Raw genomic sequence first — 18,503 nt, 5'->3', positions numbered from 1 at the left:
ACAATGTATGTTATTACACATATTTTTCTTGAAAAGTTATTTTATATTTGAAAAAAAGGTATTATTTCTTTTACACTTAATAACTTGTAATTTGATAAATATTTGTGCGCCTTGATACATTATATAGGTTTTCCGTACGCAGTCTTTGGCAAACAAAAATGATCAATATTGTTTTATGAATATTTTGTATCAGATTTTTCTGTAAACGATATTTTTATATGAATTAATTTATTAGTAATTTTGTAAATCAAAATAATCATATTCGAATTTTGAGGAGTTGTACCAGTTGCTACTATGAGTGCAGTGGGTGAGGGTATTTTAAATAAATAAAATTTTTTAATCGTTGCACAAAATTCTAATGACTTTCTTAAAAATGAGTCTAAAGAGTTGTATCAAGGCAATTAAGGCATGTAAATATTTATAGCCCCAGCTAAAATTCAAATATGATTTTACTTTATTTCTTTCTTGTAAATACAGTCAGTACTGACAACTCATATTTTGAATTTTTGCACTAATTTCTATGGGACCAAATCCCTCAACATACAATTCTCTTGTAAACGCATTAAGAGCTGCATTTCTCCCATCATGTTGTTTTTATAATGTTCATTTTCCGTGTTTCACAAACACTCGTAGCTTCGATAAAGTTCAATGAACTTAATATTATCAGCAGCACCAAATTTAAAGGATGTTTGTGTTATTTTTTAGAACAATACCCTAGTAATCACTAAACTGTAATGAAAAATGAAAATGCAAGAATATATCGCCTAGCTATTAATCACTGGCAAATCTCGTATGACATAATCGTAGCTGAGAATTTAGTTCTTATCTGTATGTAATCGTTTTGTTACGATAATGCTATTGCGATTATTTGTGATAGTCGCGTGCGATTTCTCTCCATCTAAGTAGGCTTTTAGCGTCCTTCGTAGAGCGAACCACAACGCACTCAGTGTGTATGAGCGGCGGTATCACTTAACAACCAATTAGCTTTAGCGTTTGCCCACAATCCTATTAGGAAAGCGATTAATAATGTAATTTAAGTTTACCTTAAGGTATGATTTCTGTAAATGTTGTATCGCCCACCGCTAGTGATTTCCCTCCCTTCGTGAAACCATCGCACACTTGGTAAAGGTAAGCCACTGACGTCACAGTCTATACTAACAGGTTTTCCGACTGTGACAGAAGCTTTTTCTAAACCCGTGCTTATGTATGGAGGATCTAAAAAATAACCAAAACTTTATAAGAAACAGCAATCAGTGGCGCTACAACCTTTTTAGGTTAGGGTCTCAGAATTCCGTATCGGTTTCATGCTCACTTGTCAATCTTATTGGCAACTGGGTGATCAGCCTCTGGATTTTGACAAAAGCCGTCGACTTCTTGGCTTTATAGCAAGCCGACTTTCCTTTTACGATGTTTTCCTTCAAACTTCGACCGAATGTTAAATACGCACATATAAAGGGTTGGATTACGAAATACATCGCCTGAATTTGATGATACTTTTTATGTAGGTATTTTGCGGGACCTTAATTGGAAATTAATTTTGGCTGCCGGAGTTCCGTCGAAGTATAAAAAAAACATATTTGATTATGTGTTTTGTACTGAAATTCAATAAACGAAACGTACATTTTATACTTTTCCTCAGTTATTATAATATTTCAAGCAGAAAAGCAATTTTATTGTATTTCAAAAGATGTTAAACGAAACGCAACGCTTTTAAGAATGAAGATATTGACAGAAATTAAATTTCCCGTATCGCCGCAGCTGTTCAAAAAACCTATAATCGTCTATTGTTAGGTTAGGTCAGAATCATTTAGGTTTTTTAAATTGTTTTTTCAAATAACTGTTGTAACTTGGAAGGAGTTGGGCGTGAAAAACCCTACCCCGCCTACTCCCCCACTCCCACTTGGAACCCCTGATTTTGGTGATGTGTTGCTGCTGTGCACCATTGTGTGTCCATTGGGGCACAGCCGGGGACCGAACTTATAATCTCAGGGATGAGAGTCGCACGCTGAAGCATATAGATCAACAGTGCTCTAAACTTAACTTTATAGAAACGTTTATTTTAGTGTTGAAGTAATCAGATGATTGTTTAGTAATATAAGATATTTTACTTTTTTTTTTTTTTTTTTTTATAGAACAGGGGGCAAACGGGCAGGAGGCTCACCTGATGTTAAGTGATACCGCCGCCCATGGACACCCTCAATGCCAGAGGGCTCGCGAGTGCGTTGCCGGCCTTTTAAGAATTGGTACGCTCTTTTCTTGAAGGACCCTAAGTCGAATTGGTTCGGAAATACTTCAGTTGGCAGCTGGTTCCACAGAGTGGTGGTGCGCGGCAAAAACTGCCTGGAAAAACGCGTAGTTGTGAAACGGCGGACGTCGAGGTGATACGGGTGGAATTTCGTATTCTGCCTCGACGTCCGATGATGAAACTCAGCTGCAGGTATTAATCCGAACAACTCCTCTGAACACTTTCCATGGTAAATGCGGTAGAAGATGCAGAGAGACCCTACATCTCTACGCAACGCCAAAGGATCAAGCCGCTTGGAGAGATTTTGGTCGTCAACGATTCGAACCGCTCTTCGTTGAATACGGTCAAGTGGAAGAAGCTGGTACTGGGGAGCACCCGCCCAAAGGTGGGAACAGTACTCCATGTGGGGCCGAATTTGCGCTTTATATAGTTGCAAGCGGTGGCCCGGAGTGAAGTACCGTCTCGCCCTGCTGAGCACACCGAGCTTTTTGGAGGCTAATTTTGCCTTTCCCTCCAAGTGACCGCGAAACTGAACGTCGTTCGATATGTCAACGCCAAGTATTCCAATGCTGGCTGTGGCTTTAAGGAGAGTGTTTTCGAAAAGAGGAGTAGCGACAAAGGGTGTTTTTTTAGCGGAAAACGCGCAAACTTGTGTCTTTTTGGGGTTAAATTGGACTAGGTTTAGTCTGCCCCAGTCAGAGACTCCACGTAGTAGGGTTTCTACTTCAGACACAAGTTTGTTCCGGTACTCATCGACATCTGCCCGAGAAATACTTGCCCGGCCAGTGTAAAGAGTGTCCCCAGTGCTGTCATCCGCATAGCAGTGAATGTTGCTAAGTTGCAACATATCATTGATATGCAGAAGAAACAGGGTTGGGGATAAAACACAGCCTTGTGGGATCCCAGCGTTCACGGGTTTAAGGTCGGAACATGCTCCGTCGATGACGACCTTGATGCTCCGATCGGCCAGAAAGCTGGAGATCCAATCGCATAATTTCTCGGGAAGCCCATAGGCTGGAAGCTTCGAGAGCAGTGCTCTGTGCCACACCCGATCGAAGGCTTACTGTAATATTTTAAAATTGTAATTAAAACTTACGTTGGACATATACTTGTATGTCGGCTGAATCGAAGCCTTTCAGATTATACGCTTTACATTTGTATATACCACTATCGTCTATACCCAACTTGTTTATATGTAACGTTTTTCCGGTAATGGGCAATTTCGTAAATTTATTCGATAATCGATGTTTGTAGAACCATTGGATTGAAGGCTTTGGTTTTCCTTTTGTAACCCTGTAATAGACAAAAAGGTTATATCTAAACTCTCTCATATTTGAATTACGAACGTAAAACCATTTTACAGTATACACGTACTTTGATGTAAACAGACTTTCTAAAATAATAAAGAAAAAGCTTGAATGACTTTTATTTATAAATAATTAAACACTGATAAATATATAGTGAGTTACAAAAAGTTTGAGTTCTAATTTTTCAACGTTTAACGCACGAGTGCTTTCATACCCCTTCCATGGTAGCGTTAAACGTTTAACGCAACCTTGTTGGAAATCACAATAGAAATTTCACTTCAAAAATAAATTAGATATATAAAGACATCTAAACATGTAACCAAAACTGTCAATGTCAAGTATTCTTTTGTCTTTCCCTGCGTGTTTTACTGAACATTAAAATACCTGCAAAATAATTCTAGACTTTGCCCCCTCTCTTTGAAATACTCATTTACATATGCATCGATCTTCGGAGCTTCTGACAAAGGTTTGAAATCAATCGATTTTTCATCAAATCCCACCAAATTAGTTGCTTTACAACTGAAAATATTGTCTAGATCGTCCGTTGCTTCAAATATACTGACGTATGATGATACGTTGATTGATATTTTCTGTAACAATAAGTGCTTAAATTATATCGCCGCGAGTCGAAGACTCGCCATGGAGTATAGAAACAAAAATATGTTTAATAATATTTGAATTATACAGTTATGGGTAAATTAACTCTAAATACTTGTATTTGATTAAGTTTTTAAGCTATATTTTAATTTAGTTTTATGGAAATAACAAAATAACAGTAATCTAAAATAAGGAAATCTTATTTCACAAATATTTATATAGGCGGGAATGCTTTTTCTAGTACGAAGACAGTTCAATTAAAAATGAGTTAATGCTATAAATTCTCCTTGAAAAGAAAAAATAACAATAGCATACATCAGATATACAGAAGCAATGAATTCTCTTGACTTATTAAAAAAAGATCTTATATGTTTGTTTCGGGAATGTCTTCTTAAATGTAGATTAAATTGGTATTTACGCGATAATATAGTATACCTGCTTTAAATATTTTTTTTAAAACGGATAGTAATTATATGATACGAGGAATTTAACGCAGGATAAATAACAAATATTTGATAACAAGACAGGTAACGTGTGGAAATCTTGCTAAACTTGTTTTGTTTCAATAGTCCAGAAGTAAACTTTATCCCCATCATCATCAAGTGATGTAACCCACTCCATATAAATTAAATTAATTCTATCTTTAAAAAAATATAAACGACAAGACTACGTCGCAAAATAAAATAACATTTAATATAACATAATTGCGTCCTACTCATTATCACTTTATTGAACAAAAAAATGTTTATAGGCATACCAGGATTTTTTTAAGTACGCATAGAAAGAAAAATCCATTGTTTTCTGACACCATCTGAATCCTGCCTTTCACTACTATGATGACTGAGGAATCATGGCAGAGTTGCATCCCATAACTGCTTATAAACTTATTTTACAATATACAAAAATATCTGTTCAAACAAAATCATTAAACTTACATGGCCAGTATAAAATACGCCAGCAGCATCAAACAAAAGAATCTCCGGTTCAGGAAAACCTTTAACATTGCAGGTTATTTGAATTCTTGAGGTTTTCTCATCGTTTGTGATTTTCAATACCTCTATTATTGGCATCACTTCTTTTTCACTGTCACTTCCTAAAAGCCATTGAATAAAACTTTTTAAAATTTCTATCTTCATTTAAGTTTATGTCATTGTCATTTGCAAAAGTGTCTTATTTTGTGGATATTATTACTGTACTTTGTCTACTAGTTAAAATTATTTGGCACCCCCAAAGCATGTTCTTTATTTTATTGTTTGGGCTTTATAAAAAATACGCTGAAACTGTATGATTCGTGCGTATTCCACTCGTATCACCACGAAATCGTCGTTCCACAACTAAGCGTTCCTATGGGCAGTTTTTGCCGCGCACCATCACCATGTGAAACCAGCTGCCCACTGACGTATTTCCGAACAGAATCGACTTAACTCCCCCAAGGAAGGAGCGTACCACGTCTAAAGTGGCCGGTAACGCGCTTGTGAGCTTCTGGCATTAAGACAGTCCCTAGGCGACGTATCACCTAAGATCAGGTGAGCCTATCACTCTAATATACTCATTATCACTTTAATATACACTTTAATATACGAAAACTCGTAATGAAACCTTAAACCCATTAAAATATGTAATCAATTTTAATTAACAAATTCATTTATAGTTTATGTAAACGAACCAGATTTTTTATTCCAAGGGTCAACAGCTGTTGTGGCATCTCTTCTTATGTTTTCTTTTGTCGATGTGACGATGCCATTAACCTTTAAAATTAAAGATAGTTACTATCTGACAATTGTACGGTGCAACGCAACGCACGCTGAAATTTCAATAAGATTGCGATTTTTAGATAATTCGAGTACCCTGTACACTCACGCATCATGTCGCAACGTTGGACAGGTCAGTAGTTTTTTTACGCAATTCTTATTACACCTCCTTGATAAAATAATCGTAAATATTATAATCCTGAAGAATTTCTTTTTCTATATGTCCACTTGTGTAAAGTGTACTAGCGCTATCTGAATAGCTCTTTGTTATAAATTAATAAATTCTTGAATAAATTAATCAGATTTACCAGGGCTTTAATATAATTTCTCTAAATAAAGCATCAAACATACACTTACAGTGATTCTAAACATGTCACTTGGTGAAATAAACTCGTCTGTCACATAAAAATTGTCTCCCTTTTTAATTATGCGAAGTGGATATTTTTCTAATAAATTTCCTTTCAAGTCCAGTATTTCGGCAGATTGTAGTTCCACATCATTTCTATTATAAGATAACTCAATAGTTAGATGTGTTTTTTCACCTTTAAAAATATTATAAATAATTTAATAAATCAAAGGTTTATTCATGGCATTAAAACAAAAGACTATATTATGATGGCATGTCATCGCGTCATGTAGCTGAAATTTGATTTGACATTCATAACCAGGCTGTTTAATAATAATAATTAAAATTAAGTATTAATACTTTATTTCAAAAAAAAAAAACTTCTGATAACATTATATATAACGCTATTCCGTACGCTATGTTGTGAGCGAGTACGACTATTCAAGTGGAAAAATAATATATTAAACTGGTGTCTAAGGTACAAAAAACTTTAAAACGGAAGTCGGTTTAGTGGGATAGACCAGATTGAGGAAACAGCAGGTTAACAAAAAACAGCAGGTATATCGCATAGAGTGGCACCGTGCGGACCGAAATGGTGGGATTTGTTGGAAACCTTTGCCAACAAAGGGCAAACAGATATGTAGAAAGTATGAGATGATAGATATATAAAGGTAAAGTATTTAAAATAAAAGGTAACTTTGTGTATGTGAGTGTAAAATGATCAAACTAACCTGCTACGGGCCTTGGAACAGCCTTCTTGCAATCCTCTACAGTTGACGGGGATATAACTAAAAATCCATATTGAAATGATACGTCAGTAGATGCCTTAATATCTAGATTTGATTCGCTGTTGCTTTCTGCTGTTTCTGTAAAATCACCGGCCACTGCTGGATCTTTTTCAATTATCTAAAATTTCATTATACTTTAAACTTTTTGTAGCCGTCAATCGACGTATAGGTTAACATTATTTACTGTAGATTATACACGAATTGGTTCAAAATTTAATTAATTTAATTTTAAATGCTTCATTATCACTGATTAATATAGCGTCCCTGTTAAAACTACAACTAATGTTACAAAAGGTATAAAAAATGCCTTTAAATGTCTGTTTCTTGCTTTTTGCATGTTCGTGGGTAACACTGAAAATGTTTAAAACTGGCCAGTTAGAATCATTGCTAGTGAAAACTTTTTTTGAATTTCTATTTTAAAACTCTTCGGTAACACGTGAAAATACACAAATGTATATTATAACTTTCGCTATGACTTTTTTGGTCTATATACTCTAATATAAGAAATTAATACAAAATATAACTAAGGCTTTTATCGAATGATATTTAGATTCAATAATTTGACATAATATGGTCATATTTTGCACCTAAGAGGTGGTCTGACGTGATGCTAAGTAGACCGTGGGCTGTATCCCATGGACACTCTCAATCCAGAGGGCTCGCGAGTGCGTTACGGGCCTTTTAAATTTACCTGTGGTGTAGGGTAGCCTGCCGTCTCACAACTAAGAACATCATTGTTTTCCACAGAATCGATCATTGTAAGCTCGTTCGCAACAAACTCTGGAGCTAAGCAAATAGAGATCTTAATTTGATAATTGTTATACTCCGAAACATTGCTGACTCTGCATGTGTATACGTCTGATTCGGTTGGTTTTCCAAACAAAGTCAAAGTGGTGTCAGGTAGTAAACTTTTACCCTGCAAAAGTAAAAATAATAATAATTGGTTTACTTAACCAGAGTTCCTTAATCATAAGTCAAGGATATTATTGTGTTAGTTAGCTAGGGGTTGTAGGACCACACGCCAATTTATCATATTAATTACGTACCTTATACCATCGGACTGAGTCCACTGTACTGTGCGGCAATGTACACTCGATGTCGCTTATTTTGTCTTTATGTATACAAAGTTCGTTCGTCACGATGTCAAGCTCTGGTGATGCTGAAAATAATTACATCATAACATAAACCATTCAATACCTAGAATTATCTATGTAACCCAGTGGCCTACAGGTTTGATTTTAAACTTTTGTAATACATTACAAAGAGTTGTAGGCATAATAATCCAGTGTATATAAAAAATTAAGTCGATAATTTGTAGACAATTGACGTGCCCCACGGTTTTATTTTAGTCTAGTCTATGCATATGTTTATAATTCCCACGACTGTATGTTTATCTTAAACATTGCAATGTATGTTTAACATAAAACCGTTTAACTTAAAAAGATTTTTTAACTATTTTTATTTCGCATTGTTTAATTCATTTAGTGCTTCATTATTGCAAGGTTTCTTGCCCGTTATTTATAGTATATTGTATTCTGCTTGTTGAGCCCTTTCATTTCATACCCATATTGATGGGATTGATAAAACCTACATTATCCGCCATTTTGTAGCGGCTGCCATCTTGGATTTCATTTTTTATACTATATTGTATTCTGCTTGTTGAGTCCTTTCATTTGATACCCATATTGATAGGATTAATAAAACATAAATTATTCGCCATTATTGTAGCGGCGGCCATCTTGAATTTATAATGATAATGAAGAAATATAATTGTATTGTCACCAAAATCCAAAGTGTATATAGCCCAGTCATATTAGGTAAGAAAAGGGGTCAACCTCGGAATGAAAGATAATAAGCTGCAAATTGGTATGAACCTTTGTTTTGTCATTCTAAATGTTGTCTCAAAAGTCACAATCGTTATCGTGTCCGCGTCTTAAGATATTCAAGGTCAAAGGTCACAAAAATCGGTTTTTCGCGAATATCTGGCTTCCTATCGGTTGAATGAGATTTGCATTTATTATAAAAGTTGTAGGCTATAAAATTCCCTACAACTTTTGTTTAAACTTTTTTTTCATACGACCAACCGTTTTGAAGGTAGAGCGCGAAGTGCACATCGTACAGTCATATACGGCCTAATGCAAGGTCAAGCGTGAGTTATGGTTATCAGTACGTTATAAAGTCAATTATTTACTTGGAAATTATAATTATTAAACAATGCCTATTATTGTATGTACTAACTATTAATTATTTATATTTAATTAAAGTAAGTAACTTGATTATTTATATATAATTATTCATATTTAACTATTTAAGTATAAAATATTATTAATTCTGGATTATATATTTTAGTTTTATTTTAAGTTAACACGACATTATATATCTTTTCTTTAAAACGCGTAAATTTCTCAATACTTATATACCTGGAAATACTTGTCCCTACCCTATGCCCTTTTCTATTCATTGCCGGGACAGATGTTCTATAGTATTCAAGGCCACTCTCTCCACTTTGTATGAGTCAAGATTATTCGTTAGTTTGAAATTGTACCGTTGCAACTACGGACGTACGGTTTTAAGAGCTATGGCTGATTTGTGTTTTATATGTGATAAGAAACTTTCAGATGGTGTTTCTGTGAATGTCGTACGTGGTTTACAAACTTTAAAAACTGCAAGTATTGAAAGAAATGATGGACATATAGACTATTTAAATACTTTAAGTTCTGTAAATATGCATTCCGAGTGTCGAAAAGTGTACACGAGTAAAAATGTTATTATTGCATCAAAACGACGCACAGATGAGAGTAAACCTTCAACGTCAAGTGCACCTCGTAAAAAACGAAATGAAGTCTTTGATTTTGGAAAGTTATGCTTATTTTGTGGCCAAGAAGCTGATGAAATAGCAGAAAAGAAAAAAAAATAAAGTATAGACGGACAATAAGTAATGTAAGTACTCTTGCATTCAAAGACAACGTAATTATAAGAGAGCAGAAGAACGAAACGATTCCTTAGGAGAATTAGTAAAGAAACGTATATATTACGAGTATGATTTGATCGCTGCTGAAGCAAAGTATCATACTATTTGCTATACCAACTTTTTAACCCGAGTACCATCTGCAGATAAAAAGCCTCGCCAAGATGATCAAGTCACTCAAGCAATGAAGGAGATTTTTTATTATATAGAAAATAATGAAGATTCTCAATTTACTTTGAAAGAACTTAAAGATGCCCCTACGCAATACATACCTGACGATAAGACAATTATTACAAAATTACAACAAAAGTATTTAACTGATATAATAATCACAAAAAAAATTGGATCATTTACAATTATATCTTTCCGTGATACACAGCTTAATGTATTATCAAAAGCTTGGTACGAAAATAAAAAAAGTACTCCTGTAGAAGAACGTCTACGGATTGTAGAAGCTGCTGCGGCTATTATTAAGGAAGACATCAGATCATCTGTAGTTGAAACAAAAACGTATCCACCTCCGAATAAAATGCTAGATTGTATTAATGAAGAAATACCAAAAACATTATCACATTTTATTTTTCCAAGTAAATAATTGACTTTATAACGTACTGATAACCATAACTCACGCTTGACCTTGCATTAGGCCGTATATGACTGTACGATGTGCACTTCGCGCTCTACCTTCAAAACGGTTGGTCGTATGAAAAAAAAGTTTAAATAAAAGTTGTAGGGAATTTTATAGCCTACAACTTTTATAATAAATGCAAATCTCATTTAACCGATAGGAAGCCAGATATTCGCGAAAAACCGATTTTTGTGACCTTTGACCTTGAATATCTTGAGACGCGGACACGATAACGATTGTGACTTTTGAGACAACATTTAGAATGACAAAACAAAGGTTCATACCAATTTGCAGCTTATTATCTTTCATTCCGAGGTGAAAGCCCTAATATGACTGGGCTAATACAAAATTTCAGATTAATCGGTTGACAGGAAGAGGGTGAAATTAGAATTACTAAATTTGACCTAAGAAAAAAGAATAAAACAAACGGGGTGAGCTAAATAAAACCGTTTAACAATAATTATCTATTGCGGTTAGGTTGGATTAGTATTTTAACACTTTTTAAATAACTGTTACTGGCGCGTGAAAGTGGATGGGAGTTATTATTGTAAAACAGTAAAGTTCAAAAATGAGGAAATACTCGAAAAAAATAAAAAAAAACTATTATTTTTTATTTATCGATTTTTAATGCTCAAATAACATTAGTTTAATGCCAATGTCACATTTTTAATAACTAATAGTAAAAGTATAAAATGGACGGTTTGTTTACGAATTTCAATTATAATAATTAATAATAAAATAAGGTTTTTTTTAATTGTTGCCAAACGTACGGTCCAAATACTCGCCCACGCTATAAAGTCACCTTGACTTTGGAAATTAAACCAAATTCCCCTTGAAAGCATTACACGGCAGTGATCTATAACTTTTGGGAAGGTTATTAAATAGTTCTAGGCGTATACTATAAGCAGCTGCCAAACCCTGCGAACGACCACAAGAAAAAGTCTGCCACCATTGTGGCGCTGCGTTTTTATTCAGAGCGATTCATAAGGTGATAACCGAAATGAAATAAAATAAAACTTACATAAAACGTCAACGTCAAATGTCTCACTTGCATTTCCAAACTTGTTTGTCGCGTTGCAGATCAGACTACCCGCAACACCAATATCTATGTCTCTTATTATTAATGTTCCATTTTCGACGAAATAATTTGTACCTGTATTTAAAAACAATGTGTCATTTTTCGGTCAGTTGAAAGCTTTTTACTAGAACCTTTCAGACTTTCTTGTTATCTTTGATTCAGTATTTTTTCGTATTCTAAATTAGCATAGTAAGTACGAATATAAAATACTAATATACGGGTTTAAAATTGTTTGGGTTTATTAAATATGTATGTTTATAAATATATCCATGCACGCTTAAAACTTAATTCATTTATTGAAGGTTGTGATAAAATTCATTTATCGCTAGTCGCTGTGTTATGAGTGTATATAAAGATTATACCGTGGTCAATATTAGGTACATATTATGTAAACGGATTTTTCTTTTTGAAAAAATTGTTTAAGTGTTATGACTAATCAAACACAACGTAAAGGATATTAATTATGGGTGAATGTGTGAGTATGTGAATGGGTGTGTGTGTATGTACTAATATATAATATCGTATAAAGTTGTTTCGAGTTGTAGGATGTTTATTTACTTTCATACAATTTTTAACAAATTAATGTTACCTAGAGTAAGAGGTAATCCATCTTTCATCCATAAAATGTCTGGTTTCGGATTTCCGGTGGCGTTACAGTGTATTTCCAAAGATCTATCTCCAACAACAGCCGTTAATTTTCTCGAAGTTAAATCATTCACAATCGATGGAGCATCTGTAGTATAGTAAAAATTATGTTATTATTACTGTAATTTTACATATAATTTGAATGCTAAAATAACGGGTTAAATAAACATCGATTTTTAATGCAAAATGTCACATTTCTAATAACTAATAGAAAAGTAGAAAATTAACGGTTTGTTTACGAATTTCAATACGTTGCACGATTTTTTTTTAAATACTTAGACGCCTCTGTTACAGTGAAAATCACCTGGAGGTGTTCCGAGTATAAGTCCTGCGAGACCTCTACATAACTATTAGTAACATCAAATTCGTGTACCTATATAATTTTTTAGTCGTTACATAAGTACACACACGTTTTTTTGCAAAAAGTAATAATAATAAATCATTTATTTGCAAGAAAATGGTGCATTGACATCGATCAATTATATAAATTAGCCACCTAGACATAGGCATGCAAATGTTATATTAATTTTCATTCAGTCACATAACAAGAACATCAGCACTATGTCATAAAAATAAAATAAGGTTTTTTTTAATTGTTGCCAAACGAACGGTCCAAATACTCGCCCACGCTATAAAGGCACCTTGACTTTGGAAATTAAACCAAATTCCCCTTGAAAGCATTACACGGCAGTGATCTATATATAACTTTTGGGAAGGTTATTAAATAGTTCTAGGCGTATACTATATGCAGGTGCCAAACCCTGCGAACGACCGCAAAAAAAAGTCTGCCACCATCGTAGCGCTGCGTTTTTATTCAGAGCGATTCATAAGGTGATAACCGAAATGAAATAAAATAAAACTTACATAAAACGTCAACGTCAAATGTCTCACTTGCATTTCCAAACTTGTTTGTCGCGTTGCAGATCAGACTACCCGCAACACCAATATCTATATCTCTTATTATTAATGTTCCATTTTCGACGAAATAATTTGTACCTGTATTTAAAAACAATGTGTCATTTTTCGGTCAGTTGAAAGCTTTTTACTAGAACCTTTCAGAATTACTTGTTATCTTTGATTCAGTATTTTTTCGTATTCTAAATTAGCATAGTAAGTACGAATATCAAATACTAATATACGGGTTTAAAATTGTTTGGGTTTATTAAATATGTATGTTTATAAATATATCCATGCACGCTTAAAACTTAATTCATTTATTGAAGGTTGTGATAAAATTCATTTATCGCTAGTCGCTGTGTTATGAGTGTATATAAAGATTATACCGTGGTCAATATTAGGTACATATTATGTAAACGGATTTTTCTTTTTGAAAACATTGTTTAAGTGTTATAACTAATCAAACACAACGTAAAGGATATTAATTATGGGTGAATGTGTGAGTATGTGAATGGGTGTGTGTGTATGTACTAGTATATAATATCGTATAAAGTTGTTTCGAGTTGTAGGATGTTTATTTACTTTCATACAATTTTTAACAAATTAATGTTACCTAGAGTAAGAGGTAATCCATCTTTCATCCATAAAATGTCTGGTTTCGGATTTCCGGTGGCGTTACAGTGTATTTCCAAAGATCTATCTCCAACAACAGCCGTTAATCTTCTCGAAGTTAAATCATTCACAATCGATGGAGCATCTGTAGTATAGTAAAAATTATGTTATTATTACTGTAATTTTACATATAATTTGAATGCTAAAATAACGGGTTAAATAAACATCGATTTTTAATGCAAAATGTCACATTTCTAATAACTAATAGAAAAGTAGAAAATTAACGGTTTGTTTACGAATTTCAATACGTTGCACGATTTCTTTTTAAATACTTAGACGCCACTGTTACAGTGAAAATCACCTGGAGGTGTTCCGAGTATAAATCCTGCGAGACCTCTACATAACTATTAGTAACATCAAATTCGTGTACCTATATAATTTTTTAGTCGTTACATAAGTACACACACGTTTTTTTGCAAAAAGTAATAATAATAAATCATTTATTTGCAAGAAAATGGTGCATTGACATCGATCAATTATATAAATTAGCCACCTAGACATAGGCATGCAAATGTTATATTAATTTTCATTCAGTCACATAACAAGAACATCAGCACTATTTCATAAAAATAAAATAAGGTTTTTTTTAATTGTTGCCAAACGAACGGTCCAAATACTCGCCCACGCTATAAAGGCACCTTGATTTTGGAAATTAAACCAAATTCCCCTTGAAAGCATTACACGGCAGTGATCTATATATAACTTTTGGGAAGGTTATTAAATAGTTCTAGGCGTATACTATATGCAGCTGCCAAACCCTGCGAACGACCGCAAAAAAAGTCTGCCACCATCGTAGCGCTGCGTTTTTATTCAGAGCGATTCATAAGGTGATAACCGAAATGAAATAAAATAAAACTTACATAAAACGTCAACGTCAAATGTCTCACTTGCATTTCCAAACTTGTTTGTCGCGTTGCAGATCAGACTACCCGCAACACCAATATCTATGTCTCTTATTATTAATGTTCCATTTTCGACGAAATAATTTGTACCTGTATTTAAAAACAATGTGTCATTTTTCGGTCAGTTGAAAGCTTTTTACTAGAACCTTTCAGACTTTCTTGTTATCTTTGATTCAGTATTTTTTCGTATTCTAAATTAGCATAGTAAGTACGAATATAAAATACTAATATACGGGTTTAAAATTGTTTGGGTTTATTAAATATGTATGTTTATAAATATATCCATGCACGCTTAAAACTTAATTCATTTATTGAAGGTTGTGATAAAATTCATTTATCGCTAGTCGCTGTGTTATGAGTGTATATAAAGATTATACCGTGGTCAATATTAGGTACATATTATGTAAACGGATTTTTCTTTTTGAAAAAATTGTTTAAGTGTTATAACTAATCAAACACAACGTAAAGGATATTAATTATGGGTGAATGTGTGAGTATGTGAATGGGTGTGTGTGTATGTACTAGTATATAATATCGTATAAAGTTGTTTCGAGTTGTAGGATGTTTATTTACTTTCATACAATTTTTAACAAATTAATGTTACCTAGAGTAAGAGGTAATCCATCTTTCATCCATAAAATGTCTGGTTTCGGATTTCCGGTGGCGTTACAGTGTATTTCCAAAGATCTATCTCCAACAACAGCCGTTAATTTTCTCGAAGTTAAATCATTCACAATCGATGGAGCATCTGTAGTATAGTAAAAATTATGTTATTATTACTGTAATTTTACATATAATTTGAATGCTAAAATAACGGGTTAAATAAACATCGATTTTTAATGCAAAATGTCACATTTCTAATAACTAATAGAAAAGTAGAAAATTAACGGTTTGTTTACGAATTTCAATACGTTGCACGATTTTTTTTTAAATACTTAGACGCCACTGTTACAGTGAAAATCACCTGGAGGTGTTCCGAGTATTAGTCCTGCGAGACCTCTACATAACTATCAGTAACATCAAATTCGTGTATGTAATTTTTTAGTCGTTACCGTAACTTTTAACGCGTGAACATAACTACACACACGTTTTTTTGCAAAAAGTAATAATAATAAATCATTTATTTGCAAGAAAATGGTGCATTGACATCGATCAATTATATAAATTAGCCACCTAGACATAGGCATGCAAATGTTATATTAATTTTCATTCAGTCACATAACAAGAACATCAGCACTATTTCATAAAAATAAAATAAGGTTTTTTTTAATTGTTGCCAAACGAACGGTCCAAATACTCGCCCACGCTATAAAGGCACCTTGACAGTGGAAATTAAACCAAATTCCCCTTGAAAGCATTACACGGCAGTGATCTATATATAACTTTTGGGAAGGTTATTAAATAGTTCTAGGCGTATACTATATGCAGCTGCCAAACCCTGCGAACGACCGCAAAAAAAGTCTGCCACCATCGTAGCGCTGCGTTTTTATTCAGAGCGATTCATAAGGTGATAACCGAAATGAAATAAAATAAAACTTACATAAAACGTCAACGTCAAATGTCTCACTTGCATTTCCAAACTTGTTTGTCGCGTTGCAGATCAGACTACCCGCAACACCAATATCTATGTCTCTTATTATTAATGTTCCATTTTCGACGAAATAATTTGTACCTGTATTTAAAAACAATGTGTCATTTTTCGGTCAGTTGAAAGCTTTTTACTAGAACCTTTCAGAATTACTTGTTATCTTTGATTCAGTATTTTTTCGTATTCTAAATTAGCATAGTAAGTACGAATATCAAATACTAATATACGGGTTTAAAATTGTTTGGGTTTATTAAATATGTATGTTTATAAATATATCCATGCACGCTTAAAACTTCATTCATTTATTGAAGGTTGTGATAAAATTCATTTATCGCTAGTCGCTGTGTTATGAGTGTATATAAAGATTATACCGTGGTCAATATTAGGTACATATTATGTAAACGGATTTTTCTTTTTGAAAAAATTGTTTAAGTGTTATAACTAATCAAACACAACGTAAAGGATATTAATTATGGTTGAATGTGTGAGTATGTGAATGGGTGTGTGTGTATGTACTAGTATATAATATCGTATAAAGTTGTTTCGAGTTGTAGGATGTTTATTTACTTTCATACAATTTTTAACAAATTAATGTTACCTAGAGTAAGAGGTAATCCATCTTTCATCCATAAAATGTCTGGTTTCGGATTTCCGGTGGCGTTACAGTGTATTTCCAAAGATCTATCTCCAACAACAGCCGTTAATTTTCTCGAAGTTAAATCATTCACAATCGATGGAGCATCTGTAGTATAGTAAAAATTATGTTATTATTACTGTAATTTTACATATAATTTGAATGCTAAAATAACGGGTTAAATAAACATCGATTTTTAATGCAAAATGTCACATTTCTAATAACTAATAGAAAAGTAGAAAATTAACGGTTTGTTTACGAATTTCAATACGTTGCACGATTTTTTTTTAAATACTTAGACGCCACTGTTACAGTGAAAATCACCTGGAGGTGTTCCGAGTATTAGTCCTGCGAGACCTCTACATAACTATCAGTAACATCAAATTCGTGTATGTAATTTTTTAGTCGTTACCGTAACTTTTAACGCGTGAACATAACTACACACACGTTTTTTTGCAAAAAGTAATAATAATAAATCATTTATTTGCAAGAAAATGGTGCATTGACATCGATCAATTATATAAATTAGCCACCTAGACATAGGCATGCAAATGTTATATTAATTTTCATTCAGTCACATAACAAGAACATCAGCACTATTTCATAAAAATAAAATAAGGTTTTTTTTAATTGTTGCCAAACGAACGGTCCAAATACTCGCCCACGCTATAAAGGCACCTTGATTTTGGAAATTAAACCAAATTCCCCTTGAAAGCATTACACGGCAGTGATCTATATATAACTTTTGGGAAGGTTATTAAATAGTTCTAGGCGTATACTATATGCAGCTGCCAAACCCTGCGAACGACCGCAAAAAAAGTCTGCCACCATCGTAGCGCTGCGTTTTTATTCAGAGCGATTCATAAGGTGATAACCGAAATGAAATAAAATAAAACTTACATAAAACGTCAACGTCAAATGTCTCACTTGCATTTCCAAACTTGTTTGTCGCGTTGCAGATCAGACTACCCGCAACACCAATATCTATGTCTCTTATTATTAATGTTCCATTTTCGACGAAATAATTTGTACCTGTATTTAAAAACAATGTGTCATTTTTCGGTCAGTTGAAAGCTTTTTACTAGAACCTTTCAGAATTACTTGTTATCTTTGATTCAGTATTTTTTCGTATTCTAAATTAGCATAGTAAGTACGAATATCAAATACTAATATACGGGTTTAAAATTGTTTGGGTTTATTAAATATGTATGTTTATAAATATATCCATGCACGCTTAAAACTTAATTCATTTATTGAAGGTTGTGATAAAATTCATTTATCGCTAGTCGCTGTGTTATGAGTGTATATAAAGATTATACCGTGGTCAATATTAGGTACATATTATGTAAACGGATTTTTCTTTTTGAAAACATTGTTTAAGTGTTATAACTAATCAAACACAACGTAAAGGATATTAATTATGGGTGAATGTGTGAGTATGTGAATGGGTGTGTGTG

At 33.3% G+C, this 18,503-nt stretch overlaps 1 protein-coding gene across 1 annotated transcript in view; it reads right to left on the bottom strand.

Moving 5' to 3' along the window:
* LOC110994325 (hemicentin-1-like) overlaps positions 1 to 18,503 on the bottom strand; it is an 87,692-nt gene that overhangs the window by 17,505 nt on the left and 51,684 nt on the right. Inside the window, exons 35-48 of the mRNA XM_045628680.1 lie at positions 17,947 to 18,078; positions 17,011 to 17,154; positions 16,365 to 16,496; positions 15,429 to 15,572; positions 14,783 to 14,914; positions 13,864 to 14,007; positions 13,218 to 13,349; positions 12,298 to 12,441; positions 11,652 to 11,783; positions 8,081 to 8,193; positions 7,726 to 7,950; positions 6,978 to 7,152; positions 6,258 to 6,442; positions 5,816 to 5,897 (exon numbers count right to left, since the gene is read on the bottom strand). Of these exons, the coding sequence (XP_045484636.1) occupies positions 5,816 to 5,897; positions 6,258 to 6,442; positions 6,978 to 7,152; positions 7,726 to 7,950; positions 8,081 to 8,193; positions 11,652 to 11,783; positions 12,298 to 12,441; positions 13,218 to 13,349; positions 13,864 to 14,007; positions 14,783 to 14,914; positions 15,429 to 15,572; positions 16,365 to 16,496; positions 17,011 to 17,154; positions 17,947 to 18,078 (2,016 nt within the window). The remainder of the gene's footprint in view (positions 1 to 5,815; positions 5,898 to 6,257; positions 6,443 to 6,977; positions 7,153 to 7,725; positions 7,951 to 8,080; positions 8,194 to 11,651; positions 11,784 to 12,297; positions 12,442 to 13,217; positions 13,350 to 13,863; positions 14,008 to 14,782; positions 14,915 to 15,428; positions 15,573 to 16,364; positions 16,497 to 17,010; positions 17,155 to 17,946; positions 18,079 to 18,503) is intronic.

This window comes from Pieris rapae, chromosome 6, assembly GCF_905147795.1.
Source record: "Pieris rapae chromosome 6, ilPieRapa1.1, whole genome shotgun sequence".
Lineage (NCBI taxonomy): Eukaryota > Metazoa > Arthropoda > Insecta > Lepidoptera > Pieridae > Pieris > Pieris rapae.
The sequence above is the reverse complement of the archived record's forward strand: the minus strand, read 5'-3'. Positions and strand labels throughout refer to the sequence as shown.